The sequence below is a fragment of the Mytilus californianus genome, unplaced genomic scaffold, assembly GCF_021869535.1.
Source record: "Mytilus californianus isolate M0D057914Y unplaced genomic scaffold, xbMytCali1.0.p SCAF_5, whole genome shotgun sequence".
NCBI lineage: Eukaryota > Metazoa > Mollusca > Bivalvia > Mytilida > Mytilidae > Mytilus > Mytilus californianus.
Genome location: NW_026262701.1, coordinates 119,540,793 through 119,562,286, shown reverse-complemented (window position 1 = coordinate 119,562,286; position 21,494 = coordinate 119,540,793). Strand labels below are relative to the sequence as shown.

Below are 21,494 nucleotides of genomic sequence, written 5' to 3'. Positions count from 1 at the left end.
TTTGATGCTTTGTTTCAACTTGTTTGAGCTAGCTTTCAGTAACTGCGAGTACTCCTATTTTGATGCTTTGTTTCTACTTGTTTGAGCTAGTTTTTAGTAACTGCGAGTACTCCTATTTCGATGCTTTGTTTCAACTTGTTTGAGCTAGCTTTCAGTAACTGCGAGTACTCCTATTTCGATGCTTTGTTTCTACTTGTTTGAGCTAGCTTCCAGTAACTGCGAGTACTCCTATTTTGATGCTTTGTTTCAACTTGTTTGACCTAGCTTTCAGTAACTGCGAGTACTCCTATTTTGATGCTTTGTTTCAACTTGTTTGAGCTAGCTTTCAGTAACTGCGAGTACTCCTATTTTGATGCTTTGTTTCTACTTGTTAGTTAGTCTCATGTTAGTTATGGTGTTTGTGCCTCGTACCGATCTTTTGAGTTAAGCCAGTTGCTACTGAATTTTACAGTTTGTTCTCATGTTGTGCTGTTACACCACTGTCCCAGGTTAAGGGAGGGTTGAGTGCTCACAAACATGTTTAACCCCGCCACATTCTTTATGTGCCTGTACCAAGTCAGGAGCCTGTAGTTTAGTGATTGTCGTTGGTTATTGTCCGTCAAAGTTGTTTTTCGTAAAATGTTTTGTTATAAAAAATGAAAACATCACGGTATAAATGGCATGCGTCCGAAGCGCTTTTCTGGATTTGCCTTAATCAGGAAAGTTCATAGCCGAATATTTGAAAGCCAAGGCTGTATAAGTACCGAAACAGTTAAAGAGCTATATGACCAAAAGGGACCTAAAAATAGCCAAATCAATCAAAGGTCATTTCTTTATAATTTCAAAATTTATAAAACGGAAATTTTAAGAATTTTTTTTTATCAATCATTTCAGGTAATCACTTCAGGCGCGGAATCGGAATAAGAATATGTAATTAATAGGTAAAATTACAACCATTTTTTTTTGGTCAAAATATGTGGTCCTCACTCCTAATTCTCAGGAGCTAGACCTACTTATTATCAAATACTGGATCCTGAATTTACATAAGAAATATATTAATGTTTGAGTTCTCATCATCACCATTGCCAAAGCTGGGACTAACTCTCATTGGAATAACCTTGATACGTAAACCCGTGAAGCAGATACAATAGGAAAACTTAAAACGAAACTAAAAAACTTAAAATTCCAATAGTAATATATACATGCCTAAACAATATGAGTTTGGAAGTCGCAAGTTCAACATCATTCTTACCCAACTCCGATGTTCTGCTTTATACTAAAATGTTTAAACTAAAATATAAAGCTGGTACTAAGTGTTGTTGAGGCAAAGTGTCAGCATATATCACGCTTCATTATACACAAAAATAGACTGATCATCTAAAGACTTGTTTTCTAATCTTATTTATAAAAAAATATAATTCTGAAATAAAAAAGAAAAAAAAGGTAAATTCACTTAGTTTTTTATTTGTTCTATCTAACACCATTTTGTACTATAAAATCTTTAATTAAACAGTCTCAGTACCTTATTTTTTGTCTTCTAAGGTAGCAAATTGCCAATATATATGTGAATTAACAATGCACAGTTACTTGTAACAATATATAGATACTTTATAGGATCATCCCTATCAATTTCCAGTGCAATTCTTACATGGATATACTGATTAAAGGTGAAAGGTCAGATAGAAATAAAGTTATTAAAATTTAAAGACTTGTCTGTGTAAGCTATAATGAAATAATATTAAAGAATTGTCCATTAAGTGGAACAGTAAAATATTAACAGGTTTACCTGTTAAAAAATGCACCAAAACATGTGTAATCATTTTGAAATTTGAATAGTCGTACAGTATTATAATAAACAGTTTTTAAAGATCTTTTTATGCACTTTACAACACTAACCCATTTAGTCAATACAAAACAAAAAATAGGTGTGTATTCTACGCTAAATATTATTGGTTGTTAACTATAACACGACCTTGACCATTCTTAGCTGTGTTAACTGTTTATATATTACTATGTATGGAAAGTAAAATTCTGGAGGTAAGTTTTAGTGGTTACACAAATTAACTTTTAAAAAAATTTTGGGGGACAAAAATAACTGAATGACAGATTCACTTCAAATTGATGACAGTATGAATACCTTATTTGTCGAAGACCGAACAACTGGATTGTAATATTTTCACTGTACACAGATCTTGATTAGTCGTAATATATATATATATATATGTATTATAGGCCCATTTCAGCTATGATTTTCAATTATATATCATTATATATTGGTAAAATAAATAATGTCTATATCATTCAAAAATTGTGAGACTTGTACCGAAATGCTGGTTCACAATATGTCACATGGCGTAGATCACAAAATGTTACATGGCGTAGATCACAATATGTCACATGGCGTAGATCACAATATGTGTCACATGGCGTAGATCCAGACATTTTAATTTGGGGTTATAGCTGTTTTCCTTGGGAAAAGGGGACGGTCGGACTGAACGAGTTAAAAAAATCAGTACGGTAGTCAGCCCCCGTGACCAACAATTAAAACACCAATGTGCCAATGTATCACTTACGTCCAATTTAGGTCAACAGTATACTTAAGGATCTGCGAGACAACAACTGGGGTTCTACCCTGGGTAATTGATAAAACATTCCCTGTTTGTGTGTTAAAATGATATGCTGAGACCAGTTATCAGTCTGTTTAAAAGTGTATCGGTTCCTGACAGCATCTAACCCCAAAACGGCATCATGTTTTCTCACAAGGAATCCAAGATAGCACTTCAGACAGGTCTAACAAGTTACAAGGCAAAACGAAATGATGTTATCTACAGTATTTACTGTAATGATGGATTTTTAAGATTTAATAAAAGGATAGAGTGGGGTTGCGGACCCCAAAATGTATATATATTTTCCCCATCGTTACTGCTTGAAAGCAATACGAGGTAATTGGCGTCTCAAAAGGAGGGGCACACGTTTTTAATCCACTTCTGTTAAGTGTAGACAAATTTGTTAAAGTAACGATTACATCCTCAAATTAGATTCTCGGGACAATCTGAAACATTCTTTTTATAGAAATCACTTTGAAAATCATAGCTATTAGAAATGGACATCTCATTATCATTTATTGGACGAGGAGTTGGCCGTTGTTAATTTACAAAAGTAATTTAAAAAATGACGTTTTGCAGGTAAGTATTTTGCGATATTGCATAAAAATATGTACCCTCAGTATTGAGAATCAGAGTAAAGTCTGGAAAATCGTTTACATAAGATGATTCTCATGTCCAGTATCTGTATCTTGTAAATTTCGTGGATAGCATTTAAATTGATTTTTTAAAATATATCTTTGAACTTTAAAACAATAATGTTTAATGATAGGTGATCATATTACTGTGTCTGTATAATTATGAAAGAAAGGCAAAAGATATACCGAAAGAAAATGAGATCTTGAACATACTGACAAATTGTGCCCCCCCCCCCCCCCCCCCCCCCCCCCCCTTTCCGCAAAACTTCCAAATGCAAGAAAACTATATATATATATATATATATATATATAACAAATTGAACAACATTATTATTGTACGTCAAAGTAATATTTTTAGACTTTTCTAATGCTTTCATCATTCAATTTTATTTAACCGGTCTTCCATGCACATGGCCCCTTTTTCAACCACTTTAAGAGATTTCAAAACCATAAATCATATATCTTTTTGTTAATTTAATTCAAATCGTAATCGTAAGGACCAAGATTTACCAGTATACTGGTATAAACGTCCTTATACACCATTGATTATTTTTTGTTTGTTCATTGAAATATTTTTCTTATATCTACTTCAAGTGGTCTGAATAGTGAATTAAATGTATAATAATATGTAGGTCAGTAGTGAATTAAATGTATAATAATATGTTGGTCAGTATTTACAATGACCACATAGTTTTACCTGAGGTCGACTGTTACTATCAATGCATTAAAATGAAAAATGGATGACCTTTCGAGAATTCAGTTTTGTTAATGAAATTTGATCGAAATTGTGTTTACTGTTGCATTTTCGACATTGTTTCGGAATTTCGACATTTCTTTTGAAATTTTGATATTGTTATAAAAAATATTTAAAGTTATTTTACATATTTAACATAGCCTCGGTTAAAATTTTTCAATACACGTACTAATTTCCCCGTTTGTCATGTTTTCTGATTTTCTATTCAACCAAGGATTTATATATCTTAATATATAAATTCTTGATTCAACACAGTTTGATTTGAGTCTTCATCTTGTTACATAGTTGGAACAGTCAGTCCACTTCCGTTTTTTTGTTGTTGTTGGGTTGCTGTCTAATTGACGTATAACACACTTCTCCTTTTAGTCGTTTCTTTATATTAGCATTGAATCAATCTCGGTCAATGGAAAGTATGAATCGAGAAATCCGTTTCTTGTGTGGAGTAGCGATATTTTCTTTTGTAAATGAGATGCATTGTGGAGAAATCTCAGACGAATGTTGACATTTGTAGGAATAAAACAAAATTCATCGTAAAATATTTGTTTATTCTCTTTAAAAACATAGACGTATTTAACAGGATAATCGTATTTTATAACATGCCATGTATTTTGAATCTTTTATCCCAAGTACGAGTAAATATGCATTGGAATTAAATAAAACCTATTTGCACGATCTATAATTTTGAGGTTTCCAAATACTTCGACAATGATGTACGAAAGATGGTGGAATGGCTATTGAACGTATACCATTGCATTCTACGCCATAATCACTTGTAATAGGTTACAAATGCTATTGTTTCTTATATGAGTGCGACGTTTTTTCTAATAGAATAGCGATATGCTTTTATTACGAAAAACTTTTCCAATGCGATATATTTCTGATAGAAATGCGATACTTTTTTCATATGAAAAAGATACAATAATATGGCACACTACATCCAAACAAAGTACATCGACAACTATTCATGACATATTCGATGGTACAGGCAAAATAACAGTGAAATTTCGTATAGATGATGTACGTACATAAGGAACCAATTATACGCTTATAAAGAAGTAGACACGACGTTCAATATCCTCTGCTCGTCTATCAATTTTGGGTTTTCAAATCAATATTGCACAGTTTTTACCACCTTCCAATTTCCGATGAAAACACAATCTGGCTAGTGTCAGTCTAGAATAATAAAGTGTTGACACAGATATATGTATCATCTGTCATGTCTATATGTAATTTTAATAGTTAAATGCAATTGTTGTCTCTATATTTGATGTAATGTTATTGCAATTTTATCGAATTATGCATGATGATAAAAATAAAGCCCAATAACTGCATTCGATATGTTAAAATGTGAAAAGTAAGGACATTATTTTGTTCACTAGGAATCGTTTTTCTTTTCGATTACTTGAAGTAAAGTTTATTTTCCACCGATCATCTATTTGACATGCCTGAAAATTGATATTATCTAAACAAATTTCTAAATAAACACATTAAATGTATACATAAAATTGAGAATGGAAATTGGGAATGTGTCAAAGAGACAACAACCCGGCCAAAGAGCAGAAAACAGCCCAAGGCCACCAATGGGTCTTCATCTCAGCGAGAAAATCCCGCACCCGGAGGCGGGCTTCAGCTGGCTCCTAAACAAAAATGTGTACTATTTCAGTGAAAATGGACGTGACACTAAACTCCGAAACATATAAATGAACTAAAATTAAAAAAACATACAAGACTAACAAAGGCCAGAGGTCTTGAATATACACACTTTTATAAATGTGTGTTAGAATTAAAAGTTTTTAGGACTTAAACACTAATTTCTAAGCTAAACATGATCCTAAACACTTTCTTCAATTTAAACATGTTACGAAATTAAACATGTAAAAAAAAGTGTGCAAACAATGTACAAGTATTTAGAATTGTGTTTAGGATTTAAACACCATTTATACAGTTTACATGTAGTATAAGGATATCGGAAATGCATTTTTTGGACGAGTTCATATAGAAATTTTGATAGATGTTATGTCGATGCCAACAATTTGAACGAAAATTTGGGGCGATTTATTCAATATAACTTGAACTTTTTTTTCTAATATAAAAATGTATAACAAAAACACCGAACTCCAAGGCAAATTCATTAAGGGGAAGTCCATAAAAACTGACAAAATCAAACGCTCATGATCAATAAACGGAACAAGTGAAAAACATCTGCCATATAACTTTTATCTAATACAAATATGTTTTAAGAACAATTAAGAATTTCGAAAGATGTCTCGAAAATTCATTTTGACAGTAAGTGCTACCTCATATAACATGAAACGTATAGTTACAATAAAAACATACCGCAACTATATTAAAAATATATCGCATCTACAATGAAATAAATAGCATTTAATTATTTTTGTACAAAAGAAAAACGTAGCAGTACAATTTGTACAAGGACATAAACTTTTGCTATTACTTTGATATTGGGCATATTTCAAGGCTTAATTTTTGTTCACATTTAAATGATAGGTTAACATTTTATATGTCCATAAAGAAATCTTACCGTGTTGCTCGTTTAACTGGTACATTTGACATTTTTCCTTTAAAACGATCTTAATCTGTTTCACACTCTTTTGATTAATGGTAATACATAAAACTCTTCTGTTTGTCGCGTGAATTAATTTCGGACTGAACGGTTTTATATATTTTAATATTAAAACATTTTTTCACTGCAAAAAGTATCTTTTTCATCATGGAGTGTCTGCATATTCATTATTAACAATTTCGTATTAGAAAATATCGCGACTCCACATAAGAAACGGTTTTCTCGATTCGCACTTTCCATAGACTGAGTCTTATAGATTTATGCTAGTACTTTGTTCTATATAAATATTATGCAAATTATCTACCGTACATTCATATTTGTGGTTAACCATAGTTAATTATCCAGGTGAATTTTTTAATATTTCCACTAGTTCTATAGTATGCATTTTTAGTGCATTATCGTAAAAAGTGTTATAATCCTGATAACTATAAAATGGCGCTATTTGACAGAAGCTCGTTTTTTATGAAAATAAGGCCGATTGAAGTTTATTTTAAAGTACCATATATTTTTGCAATGATTAGAAGAAAAAGGACTTTGGTCAATTAATTCTAAATATGTTAGCAAAATTCGTGGTAACAGTAACAGGTTTTATTTTCTTATTTTTACTGATAATCTAACATGGCAGGGAAGCGAAAAAATATCTGAGACATTTCTTGTTTAAATAAGCATGTAATTTCTACAGAGAAGTTTTTGCCGATCAACGTTATTTATTTATGTGAAGTCTTTATTCAATCTCCCATATTTTGACCTATGATCTATCGGTCCCATGTTTGAATTAAAATTTATGGGATAAAAATACGATGACAAGAACAACTATCTGACCAGTAAACAATAAAGTAAGAAATGATAAACGAAAAAAAAGACAAATGTTAGTTATATTTCTTTATTGGTTTCAAATCATATTTTACAGAATAATTCTTCTTCAATGTTTATTTCCGGACTCTGATCTCCGTTTGACCGGGAGTTGCAAAACGAAAAAGCACTATAGCAGTTTTATTTCTTTTGATTTTGATTTTTATGTTTGTGTTTTTATATTTTTCATTGTAATGTTTGAATGCAAATGTAAATAAATACATCCATTTCTAAATGTCAGCACCAGGACACCAAATAAAAGCTTAAATACAGACCTTGATTTAACAGTAAAAGCAGAAGCAATCTGCGTAAAGTTTGAACCGCTTCATTGCATCCCAGAAATATCAATATAACATTCAAGATACCAAATTTCTACACCAGATGCCATTTCGACAATAAATGTCTCTTCAGTAATGCTCGAGGACAAAATATTTGAAAATTCAAAACTTATCAAAAAACGAAGAGCTTATAAACCAAAAATGAATAAGTATAACCAAAGCTGGGCACGGAATCAGAGCTTAGCAATATCTTGTGCCATTTAGGCACTTATATGACCCATATTGGTTGTTATTTCATTCAATAACTGCTACCAAGTTACCAACTTCCTACGAACCTCAGCTCCCTTCTGTTACAGAACTCTTATCTTCATTCGCTTTAGCTTCTCAGTATAAACAGTATGAAAGGGAACGAAAGAGTCTTTAATCGATGTAAAGGATAAGCTTCATTTACGTTCATACAGTTTGAGTGTCTGTAATCCATACTAAAACCCAAAATTAACTTTTCAAAATTTTCGAACGAATTACTAACGTTATATATATATCTCTTGACGTTGTTGTATTTTTGTTTAAAATAGATCGATTAAATTTAAAGGGGAAATTAGTAGATATTACAGTACCTGTTTCAATATCTAATTTATCCTGTACCAAGTCAGGAATATGGGAGTTGTTATCTAATAGTTCGTTTCTATGTATGTTGGCGTTTGATTTTGTTGCACTTCAGTGTTCTTGTTGTTCCTTTGTTTTCCTCTTATAGTTGATGTGTTCCCTCGGTTTTAGTTTGTAACCCGGATTTGTTTTCTCTCAATCGATTTATGACTTTTGAACACTGGTATACTACTGTTGCCTTTATTTATCTTCAGTGGAAAACCATGCTCATGTTTGATGTAAGTCATTTTCTTTATTGGAACCCACAGGAACAGTAGACTCTTATCTCAGACGAAATATTTAATAATTTCTTCCTACGCTTGACCTTCAAATCTAGAATCATTGGCATCTTTAGCTCTTTTCTATTTCCTTGTTGTTGCATTTTTACCTGCGTCGTTATTGTGGAGAGGAGGTCTAATAACAGCTCGACTCTGTCCATTCGAAACACATATAGGTCTTCTAGCTTGTGTTATCTGTAACTCTAACAATTTTCCTTCAACATTACTCAAACTTTGCACAGTGATCTCACACAGAGTAAAGATGTGCACCTCATATCTTGGACATATTCAAATTATTTTTCTCAGATTTCTCATGTGTTGAAATGTTGTTGTCATTGAATGATGTAGAGGGTACATCGTTTGTGTTTTCTGTAACATCATCAGTACTACATAGGCAATCTAAAACTTTACAACTTTAGAATACTAATGGATTCAGTCAATGGTTATGCCAGAAAATGGGCATAACTTGAAAAAAAGAAGACATAGATACTTTTTCTGAAGTTATTAAGAGTATGAGGTCGTTAATACAACTTAATGGGTCTATAAACAGGCAAGCTTTATATTACATTCAAAAACCCAAAAGTTGCTAAACACCTGTCCTACCTTCACGAGAACTATATAATTGTCCTTGCAGACAAAGCCTCGAAAATATAGTTTTTTATATTTAACTCACTTTACATAAACTGCTTGATAAAGGCATTAGGTATTGACAATTCATTGTAAACCAAACATAAACTCTCAAGACACTTACTAAAGAGGAAATCTTGAACAATCATAGGTCTGTTTTTGTGCTCATCTTGAAATTCAAATAAAGACGAAGAACAGGATCTTCCTTCACGCTACTGGATATTTAAATCATTGGCACAAAAGTGTTCTTACAAATAGCGTTATACTACTGGATCTGCTAAATGTTAATCGCATTTATCCCATCGAACTTGAACAAGTATAATACAGATGCAGTGAATTTTGCATCAAATCTTTATTCACCTCTTAAAATTGGCAACAAGTGTCTGTTGAGAACTAAATCTTTACTACAAAAGAGATGATTTCAGCTTTCCAATTGTGAACTATTAATTTTTATGTAGAACATTACAACAACGTCTACATATGGAGTATATATATCTCCCAGTTGATACGATATTTCAGAGCTTGCGTTTCCTATCACTATTACCTAGCTTGAAAGAGGATCGTTGTCTACAAGGAAGCGATTGAACCAGAGTTTCCTAATAGTAAAGATTAAATCGTCCCTTTGAAAGTTTTACGGCCGCTAAAATGATTTAGTTGAGCGTTATGGAATATATGTGCGATGACCACGGATATATACCTATGTCGTAGCCAAAATCCGATCTCTTTTCTCGATTGTGACATTACCGATTTCGTCTTATATCGACATTTATAAGACGACAGATGTCACTTGTTTAGCAGGATCTGACTACCCTTCTAGAAGACCTGATACAACGCCCGGTTTTAGGTTGGGTCCATGTTAATTTGTCTTTTGTTTTCTGTGTAGTCTCTTAAGACTGTCGTTTGTCTGTTAGCCGATTTCTTTTTTTTTTTTTGCAATTGTATTGTTTGTTTTTCTTTGTCTTATGGTTTTTGATATTTATTTAAGATTACGGTCCTTTATGTAATACAAAAATGATGTTCTCGTCTATTATCGTTCAAACATAAATTCTATTCCATGTTCCTGGATTTATACTTTACAGCTAAATTAGGTAACTTACCAAAAAAGAAGAGACAAACCTCCCACAGATCGTAATTGCTCTAATTAGTTATATCTTGCTTCAGTGTTGTAAATAAATAATAATGCTTTATTTAAAAACACTCTGTCCCATACACATGTGAAACAAACAAGAGATAATGATAATTATAATACTTTAACTAACTTTGAAACGAATAAAGATATTTTGTTTAGTACCTTTATATTACACCAATGATAGCAATCCTTTCATTTTTGCTGTGCTGGGATATTTTACATATTACTCTGGAATGTATTGATTTCTGATATTTTTTACTAAGATGGAATTGCATTCGAATAAGTGATGATATGCATTACCAATAGCATTCGAACACATATGACATACCCTCTCTTCTTTCTGAATATTGTACCACCTACCCAGCTCTACTGGAATTTTCACATTACAGCATCCTAGTCTAAAATATATTAGCGTAAAGATAGAACCATTCTTAAGTCTGAAAATTTGTACACTACCATTGGGACTACCATATTCATGCATTTTGATTGTTTGCACCTTTGACATTATGTTGACAAACTTCATAGACTGAAGAATGATCTGATCGTTAAAGCACTGAAGCCAGACATGACTAATCAGAGCAATTAAGATTTGTATGTTGTGTGAGGTTTGACTTTAATTTCCAATACTGAAGGCATTTAAGACAGTTCTTCAAAACAGCACCGTTCAACGTAGGTCCATACAAGGCATTAGGAACATGTTTTAATGGGGTTCCTGCAAATTCTCAATTTTAAGCTATGCACATACATGAGTCGTATACCAACATTTAAAGAAATTTCTACAATTGATAGATATGTTTCATGCTATTTTAAGAATTCTATAAAAATATTTTTTTTATTGGTATTGATTAATTTGAAGATAAAAAAAAGCTTTGTTTATAAAACACAAAAAAAAATCTAGAATGAATGTCAATAATATTTTAGATGTCAACAATTTTACAAAGAGTACATGATGTGGATACTAGTCTAATTAAGCCAACAGATAATGTAGTTCATGTACAGACAAACAAATACACACACACAGATGTCGCTGAACATTCAGATATGACGTCTTGTTGGATAATAATTGATAGCAAAGTATATGATGTCACCAAGTTCTTGTATGAGGTACGTAGTTTATAGTTATATTTGTTCCTGTGTGCTTCCGATATTCCACTAAAGTTGACAACCATTATGACGGCGTGAAGAAGAAAAAGGGTATTGTAGATGATCAGAGCTTGTGAGTACTGGGGGATAAATATTGCATTCAATTTGCATTGTGAACTTTGGTTTTTAAAAGCAAAGAAACATATTTGGGCAAATGTGAATTGAGTAGTCCCGCTTTGTCCGTACAATTTAAGGCAAACAACGGTTTATGCCGGGCAATTCTGTCTGCAACTTCTGTAACATAAAAAAAAATCTGTACAAGTATTGTACCACACACGCTCATCATTTTTTTTTCAATTGGATGTATGAATTCATTATTAATACATAAATTGACATGATTGTAGGATCCAAAGAATGTACATCTTACTGCTACTTCGTTTTGTTTTTTCACAAAAAAAAACATTTAAAAATAGCTAACCAGCAATCGGGGGTTGTTTTTACTTTCTGCAATCTTTACCACCAAAACTAGACTGACAAATAAGGATATCCAATAGTATTTGAACGACAATTCAAACTGTAACATACAAATGTACCAATGATTAGGTAGATAATACCAGAACAGGTGTGGTAAATAAAAAACAAAATTCTAAATCTAGAAGATACTATGATTTTGTAATACGCAAACCAGACAAAATCAAATACATAAAGACAGATATTTGAACAAACAAGAAAGTACATAGTTGAGCAGTGAATAAGAAAGACTTTGGAAACCTCCCTTTAAATCACGTGTAATACCAGGTCCACCAGAAAGTTCAACTTTCACCAAACAAGAACGATAGTGGCTCAAAATTTGTAACATATCCTGCCTCGTATTTGATACCCAGAATAAATGAAATAGCTTAAATTTTTCGCTCTCATCACTTGTCGTCAATCGTCGTTATCCATCGGCGTCTGTTAACTTTTACAAAAATCTTCTCTGAAACTACTTGGCCACAATCACCATTGGAGTATCTTGTTTAAAAAATGTGCTGGCCAACCAACATGGCCGACTTGACTATAAAATAAAACATAGGGGTAAAACGCAAGTTTTTTCTTTAGAATGTTGAGATCAACATATCGTTCATTTAATCAAAAGTGCCAGACGACTTCTTATAGGAGTTATTGCCCTTAAATAATGAATTTTACAATTTTCTTACATTTTTTGCCTAATATCTTGAACACTATAAAAGATAGAGAGAAATGTGAAATAGCAAATATTATCAGCAAGACAAGTCCGGTCTGTGTTTTTGTTACTTGTTTTTCTGCTTTGTACCGATCTGATGAGTTAAGCCCTTTTCAACTGCTTTTTATAGTTTGTTCATATGTTGTACTGTTTCACCACTGTCCCAGGTTAGGGGGAGGGTTGGGTGCTCGCTATAATGTTTAACCCCGCCACATTCTGTATGTGTCTGTCCCAAGTCAGGAGCTGTAATTCAGTGGTTGTTGTTTATTGTTGCATATTATATTTGTATTTTGTTCATTGTTTTTTACATAAATCAGGCCGTTAGTATTGAATTGTTTTACATTTGTCATTTCGGGGCCTTTTATATCTGACTATGCGGTATGGGTTTTGCTCGTTGTTGAAGGCCGTACGTTGACTTATAGTTGTTAACCTCTATGTCATTTGGTCTCTGGTGGAGAGTTGTTTCATTGGAAATTATACCATATCTTCTTATTGTTATAAGATCTACAAATAAGTCAAACATTACGGAAATCGTCCGATGACTTTCTATTGGAGTTATTGCTCTTTAATGACGAATTTTACCAGTTGTTTGCGTTTTTGCGTAATAGCTTAAAAACTATAATAGATAGTTAAAAGCTTCAATAATCAGAAATGATCAGCAAGACAAGATCTACAAATAAGGCAAATTTTGCCGAAATCATTAGAAGACTCAGTTTAGGAGTGAATGCCCTTAAATGACGACTGTTTACCCTTTTTGTGTTTTGGGAAAAAACTAAAGAAGATAGAGAGAAACTGTGAACAGAAACAAATTATCAGCAATACAAGATCAACAAAAAAGAGGTTTTTGTCATGATTTTTTTAATTCTAGTCCACAATGTTAGAGAGTGTCAATTGTTAAAGATTCACATAGACCTAGATAAGCGAATTAGGCTCTTTAGAGCCTCTAGTTTATTTCTACTTACAAACATTGATATTTGTTTCGCTGTAAATTTCGATAGTAGAAATCAAAAAAATAATTGAACAACACAACAAATGACACTTACAACCAATCCACAGGGACAATCAATAAAAATAATGAAATGATCTATATAAATAAAAATCAAATCAAATCAAATATTTTATTATTCCAATCAGGGTCCCACAGCGGGCATTTACAACTAACAATCAACAATTATGATTAGATATGACAATATAAGCAACAAACATGAGACATTGTACAGCATATTATGTGACAGATATTATATATAAGTTTTTTATAACATGAAATCATCATATTAAAATGTTTCAGCATCCTGGTGGATATGATATACTTCTGGAACACGCTGGAAGGGACGCGACATGTGCCTTCGAAGAGGTGGGACATTCCAGAGATGCACTACAAATTCTTCAAGATTTTTGTATTGGCGATGTCGTGTATGTAAATTAAAGCAAATCTAGACCCTTTTATAAACATCACCCTGATTTATATTGATGTGTTGTTCTTTTAAAAATAAATACAATCGCCTGTTCTGCCAACGTAAACACGCAGAACATTAGAATGTTTTTATGATGTTTGTTTTTAAATGAGGTAAGCGAAGGTTATATGAGGTACATGTGAGATGTGAAATTAGTAGCATGCTATTGGTAGTCACAGCATTTTTTTTAATCACCAAAACATCGCCGCGAATTAGGCTGGAACCCACTTGAACTTCCAACAAACCTTTTAATTAAAATAAGTCCTGTAATTTTGTTCTCCCGGTAAGTCCGTTCATTTTGTTAATGTAACGTTAAATGAACGGACTTACCTGCCGATCAAAATTACCGCCCAGCATCGTACTTTGTTTAAATATTCTATATCATATACAATCATAATCATGTGGAAAGCAATTAAGTCATGACCACAGGAAAACCTAGAATGTTATCGTGTACCTCGGAAGGGTAGTAGTTCCTTTTCTACTTATGACAGCCGTCGTATTACTCCTGTAACAATAGTACGTATGCCAATCACATAAGGGACAAAGCTTCATACATTAGTGGATTAGCAAATTTCTTGTTTATCTCCCAGATATTATCAAATTAATGAACCTACACTACGTAAATGGTGTCCTCTACGAGTTCTCGTTGTACTGTGACTTCCACTTTGCAACACAACATTGCAGCAATACATTCAGTTTGGCATGTATATTTTTGAGACCAACTTTAATCAATTTAGGTTCTTGTTCTAACTCAGTATATGCTAACCCTCATGACAATGCAAGGGGCCTCGGTGGCTGAGTGGTCTAAGTAGTTACTACTGTAATCACTAGCCAGTCAACACTGAGGTTGTGAGTTCGAAACCCGCTCGTGCGGGTGCACTCGACTCCTATTTTAATTGACTAGGATTGTCAGTTTTCCTATCGAAGGTCGGTGGTTTTCTCCGGGCACTCCGGCTTCCTCCACCAATAAAAACTGGCCGCCACGAAATAGCCCAAAAGCGGTGCTAAAAAGTGGCGTTAAAACACCAAAAATCAAATCAAATCAAATCATGACAATGCATAATAATAGTTATATTATGAATCAGTAATATAATTTAGTGTTTTGATTATTTCAGAAGCACCAAATAAAGGATAACCAATAAGAAAGACGATACCAATTATTCTGTCTCAGATTGTACAGTGACCGATTATAGTATTTTATATCAGCTGGCAGCATCCTTGTACAGTAATTGATAATAGTATTTTATATCAGCTGGCAGCATCCTTTTATAATAATTTATTTCGTGCATATTTGATTAGTTGAATGATTTGTACTTTTTATATAATATTGATGTCGACACAGTAATAATAATTATAAAGTGTACCAAATTGTAAAATCTCTGGCTCCTTTTTGGAAAGTCAATTTGCAATTTAAAAACCAATGACTATTGTTACTTTTATCAGTACATTCTTATCTTTATCTCTACTTCTATGCAGTCAGAGAGTTTACAACTCCATTGTTAAAATGTTTAGTGCTCTCTGTCAGATACTGGGGAATGGGAGATCAAAATGTATAAATAATGGAACAAGGACACAGGGAAATTTCACTCACATGAATTTCATGTGAATCTCACGTGAATTTTTATACGTGAAACTACCGTGAAATCAGTTCATGTGATTTTCACGTGAATTTTGAAAATAAAGTTATTCAAATAACATCTAAATTTTCAAATTTAATTAAAATCATGAAAAACACCAATTTTTTTTTTTTGGAAGTTCACATGAAATTCACGTGAAAAATTTCACGTGAGATTCATATGAATCTCAATTCACGTAAAACTCACATGAAAATTTTCATGTGAGTTTCATGTATAAGCTCGTTTAGGTGAATTTCTCATGAAATTTTTCATGTGAATTTCACGTGAGATTCATGTGAAATTCATGTGAGCAAAATTTGCCTGTGTATGGTTATTATATTTAACATTAATAAGACCTACCTCTGTATTGCGTTATATTACTTGTTTGTTACTGACCTCATACTCCTGGTAACTTTGTCACATTTAATCATCAGTGGTTTATTGACATGTTTGTTTTATACTTTGATTGTTATTGTTTGTTGTTAAACTGTTGGACAGATTTTCTTAAATATTTGACAAGAGTTTACGCTCAAAGGAATGCTGTGAAATTCAGTTTTTACTCTATATTTTTGCTTCATCAAAGCATATCAAACTGTATATACACATGTAAATTTCGTCTGCTCTTCTCCCCGAGAAAATCAAATAGATTTCCACGTATTATGGTATACCATTGTCCGTCCGTCCGTCGTCAACATGTCGGACAATAACTCAAAAACGCTTTAACCAATTTGCACGAAACTTTTGTGAATTGTTTATATCAATTGACTTGAGCTTCCTTTCGATTTTTATAAATTTTAGATTTTACGTTTCCGAGTTATGGGGTTTTATTCGTTAAAAAGGAGGATTTCCCAGTTTTCGGACAATAACTCAAAAATGCTTTGAGCAGTTTTCATGAAACTTTGGTGAATTGTTTATATCAATTGATATGAGCTCCCTTTCGATTTTTATAAATTTTAGATTTTATGTTTCCGAGTTATGGGGTTTTATTCATTAAAACAGGGGGATTTTCCAGTTTTCGGACAATAACTCAAAAGTGCTTGACCAGTTTTTCATGAAACTTTGGTGACTGGTTTATATCTATTAAAATAACCTCCCTTAAGTTTTTTTTATAAATTTCTGAAATGACATTTAGGAGTTATGGAACCTATTCTTTGAAAAAGCAACGGGCGTATCATGCGCTCATGGCGCAGCTCTATTTTTTTAATGCGTAAATCGTTTTGAGCTTTGTTGTGTATTGACATTTATATTGGCATATGTGATAAAGCATAGATGTTTTACCAAGTCTTTCATATGTGTAAGTATCTAGTGTTACAGATGTGTGTTTATTTCATATACTGACAGTTTTTTTTATCTGTCCGCACATCATAGAATTTAAATGTTTAAAGGGTAAAGCTATGCAGACTTCAGCCCTACCTACTGTAAATTTTTTCTTTGTTGATTTACTCATTATAACATTGCCTAAAACAAAATTTATCAAACTTTAAACTTATTTGAAGAAAAGGTAAAAATCAGAGGAATCTGCATGGCTTCAACCCATTACGTCACACAAGTAAAGGTTGCTTGTTCATTCGTTATGGTAAATTGTTGGTTGTGGTGTACTGTTACAAAATAATTGTGAACTTATGTTGATCCTAATTTACTTATGTAAATAAATGTAATATTTTGTTAATTGTAAATATTACTTCGCTTATCTTTACAATGCACTATGTAAAACAATAGTTGCAAATGTAACTTTTTTTTGTCTCGCCGCTATAAATGAGACATAATTGCTTACATCCACTTCATTTGAACTTTGTGGGATGGTTGTCTCATTGCCAATCATAACACATCTCCTTATTTTTATATATAGGTATCACTTTTCCGACAGCGGCGTTGCCAATATGCAGATAACCTCAATATCCCTCTGTAATAGTTATACACCGAGGGATAGGTGTGTCTGGATAAGAAACCCCGACGGCCGGAGGCCGGAGGGGTTTCTTATCCAGACACGCCGTATCCCGAGGTGTATAACTAACTTACACCCCATTCTAAACCCTATATTTGTTAACATTGATTATTAAATGAAAAAAAAACAAAAAAAAACGATAGCATATTTATTGACAATTTCAAACCATGATTTATAAGAATATTTTTTTCTCACATGAAACCCCACTAGTAACCTCTCTTTGGTTATCTTCGTTCAAACTTTGACAAGTGAGTATATTTTACAAATGTCAAAGTTGTTTTGCATATTCCCGTTAAATCCATGTGCTAATATGGATCAGCAGGTCAAGGTTGACTGTTACGTGTATTCTTATTACAAACAAAAAATACATCATGCTCCTGGTATACAGTTGTCAATATGGACGGGTATAAGACGGACGACATTTTGTGGCAAGCGTTGGATTTGGTAGAAGAGACTAAAGATAAAGGCAATATTATAACCCAAAGTACTTACCAGTTTAATAAAGGTAATCATAACTGTATTTTATATCTTACGATTTTATCAAAAACAAAAGCCCCCCCCCTCTTCTCGAGAATAAACAAAAAATCATATTCGAACATACTAAGGAATAGGTGTGTCTGCATTAGAAACACGACTACCAGACACGCTAAACATACAAAATTTAATGTAGAGGAACTCCCTTTTTGAGGCAATCAGGGGCTGATCCAGCCATAGGTTCCCAACTCAAGAGAAAAAGGAGGGGGGGGGGGGGGTTCCAACCATTCAAATGCATTGATCTTTTAAATAAAAGTCGTGTCCAATCCGCGGAACCCCAGATCGGCCACTGGGTAACCGTGGGTGGGTGGGTGGGGTCGGGGGGGGGGGGGGGGGGGGGGTCGAGAGATAAGAGACATATGACTCGGATAAAAAAAATTACCTTCAAGCAAAGGAGTATTTAAAGGATTATTTTTTTATTCCATATAGATGCTTATTGGAATTTCCTAAAATGTGTTTTTTTAATATCATGAAACAATTTGTAGTGAACACTATTAGAAATTTCTTATGTTCATGCTATTTAAAAAAATAATCAATTTCTATTGTTACGAATAACAATGGACTTTGTTTGCGGGATGTAGAAGCAGGGGTTTCCAGAAACCCCGCTCGTCACACCCTGTGGTCAATGTCCATTGTTATTCGTAACAATAGATCTATTCAATTTACACTTGTTTCAGAAATAGAAACTATGAAGTATAACAATAGAACTGGGGTGTAAGTAATTATCACCACTTGCACTTAGGATGACACAACATTGCATTGAGGTAGTTTATGTTATATAGATACAATGGATAAGCGTGGATTCTTGAAAAAGAAACCATGAGCCCGGAGGGCGAATGGTTTGTTTTTCATGAATCTACGCTTATCCATTGTATCTATAACTTAAACTATTGTGTTAATTTCTTTTCAAAATTAAAGCCTTTTCTTAATTAGAAGGTATTGTAAGTGAGTTTAAATAACCATGTTATCGTGTCCAACGATGCATTGATAAATCTCAGATCACAATTAATTGGTTAACAAAATATAAATATATTAATAACACTTCTACATTTAAAGATCTTTATATTATCAGGCATCTGAATATTATCTGCTTTCACAAAATAAGACATATTCGAACTTATTTCTAATAAAATTGAGAATGGAAATGGGGAATGTGTCAAAGAGACAACAACCCGACCAAAGAGCATATATAAAGTATATATAATAAGCATGTTACCGAAGTTTCTAGCACTCTAGCCACATCACGATTTTCTCCCATAGGAATTTGCGAACAAACATTTGTAAAATTATGTAGTAAAACAGATGAAATCATACTATATTTATACAACAAAAATTGACAAATAGAATGTAATCATTTTTGTTTCAAACATGTGAAATAGCCAATAATAATCCAAAAAATAAACGGTAAAACTCGCTATTATTACAAAAATATCCACTATAACATGCAAAATTAGAAAATACGACTACCCATTGTGTATATATATAAAGGTACAACCCCTGTGTGTCCGATGTTCATTTATATATATAAAATAGACATCTAAGTTGTAACCCATTGGTAGCCGAGAGGTTTCGTCGATGTGTTGATGTCAGTCATTCATAACAGATTTCAAGGAAGGGTTCGATTCCCAGTGAAGGCATATACAAATTACAAAAATTAAAGGTAAGTTTTTAAATTAATTTCATTAGTGAACAGAAATCAGTAAATTAGCCAATTCAAACTTAATGAAATAAGACACACAAAGGAAACAATTGAATATAATTTGGTGAGTCCATTTCAGCGGCAGATTTAGGAAGCGTTGATTCTAGAAAAAGAATCCACGGTAAATGAATAGGCTGACGTCACCACAATGGTTTAAGGTGAATTCTTGTCAGCCGGTTATTGTCACGTCAGCCGGTTATTGTCACCTGACCTTGACCTCTGTATCATGCTCCATTGGTCAAGATTTCTGTTCCTCAGTTATTACATATTATTATAGTTTTTGTCGAGCCTGCGACTTTTGTCGTAGAAAGCTCGACATAGGGATAGTGATCCGGCGGCGGCGGCGGCGGCGGCGTTAGCTAACTTCTTAAAAGCTTTATATTTTAGAAGCTGGAAGACCTGGATGCTTCATACTTTGTATATAGATGCCTTATGTTACGAAGTATCCGTCTGTCATATGTCCATTGTACTTGACCTCATTTTCATGGTTCAGTGACTACTTGAATAAAAAGTCAACATTTTTTGTAATGTTAATTTCTTTCTTATTATGAGTAATAGGATAACTATATTTAGTATGTGCGTACCTTGCAAGGCCCTCATGCCCGTCAGACAATTTTCATTTGACCTCGACCTCATTTCATGGATCAGTGAACAAGGTTAAGTTTTCGTGGTCAAGTCCATATATCAGATACTATAAGCAGTAGGTCTACTATATTTGGTATATGGAATGATTGTAAGGTGTTCATGTCCAACTGGTAGGTGTCATCTGACCTTGATCTCATTTTCATGGTTCAGTGGTCAAAGTTAAGTTTTTGAGTTTTAGTCTTTTCTTCTAATACTATATGCAATAGGTCAACTATAAATGGTGTACGGAAATATTTTATGATGTACATGTCTGTCTCACAGGTTTTATTTGACCTTGACCTCATTTTCACGGTTCATTTCTCAGTGTTAAGTTTTTGTGTTTTGGTCTGTTTTTCTTCAACTATAAGCAATAGATCAACTATATTTGATGTATGGAAGGATTGTAAGGTGTATATGTCTGTCTGGCAGGTATCATCTGACCTTGACCTCATTTTCATGGTTCATTGGTCAATGTTAAGTTTTCATGGTCAAGTTTGTTTCTTAGAAACTATAAGCAATAGGTCAACTATATTTAATGCCTAAATTGATTGTAAGGTGTACATGTCTGTTTGGCATGGTTCATCTGACCTTGACTTCATTTTCATGGTTCATTGGTCAACTTTAAGTTTTCTTGTTTAAGACTGTTTCTTAGAAACAATAAGCAATAGGTCAACTATGTTTGGTTTATTGAATGATTGTAAGGTGTACATGTATTTCTCGTTTGGTTTATCTGACCTTGACCTCATTTTCTTGGATCATGTTAAGTTTATGTGTTACTTGTAGTAAAGCTTTGTATTTAGGACTATCAACATAAAATCAATGGTTAGTAAAGAAGGCGAGACATTTCAGCGTATGCACTCTTGTTCAATATTTGGTATGTAGTTTAGTTACGAGTATTATTTTTCTGTCTGACATATGCCATATGAAATACACCCCATTTTCACACTCTT

General features: G+C 32.9%; 1 protein-coding gene across 1 annotated transcript; it reads left to right on the top strand.

The window, feature by feature from the left end:
• The first annotated feature begins 1,940 nt into the window (after nucleotides 1–1,940).
• LOC127700876 (cytochrome b5-like) lies at nucleotides 1,941–17,418 on the top strand. Its single transcript, XM_052204576.1, has 4 exons — nucleotides 1,941–2,016; nucleotides 11,289–11,471; nucleotides 13,961–14,085; nucleotides 15,242–17,418. Exons 1-4 carry the CDS (start codon nucleotides 1,996–1,998, stop codon nucleotides 15,252–15,254), a joined length of 342 nt encoding a protein of 113 aa, XP_052060536.1. The 5' UTR covers nucleotides 1,941–1,995; the 3' UTR covers nucleotides 15,255–17,418.
• Nucleotides 17,419–21,494: the final 4,076 nt, after the last annotated feature.

Bases quoted from the DNA above. Each gene is read 5' to 3' on its own strand.
- LOC127700876 (XM_052204576.1), top strand. From the start codon at position 1,996: ATGGAAAGTAAAATTCTGGAG. The intron at 2,017-11,288 runs GTAAGTTTTAGT...ATAATATTTTAG, and splicing joins TGGAAAGTAAAATTCTGGAG to ATGTCAACAATTTTACAAAG. The intron at 11,472-13,960 runs GTACGTAGTTTA...AAAATGTTTCAG, and splicing joins TCACCAAGTTCTTGTATGAG to CATCCTGGTGGATATGATAT.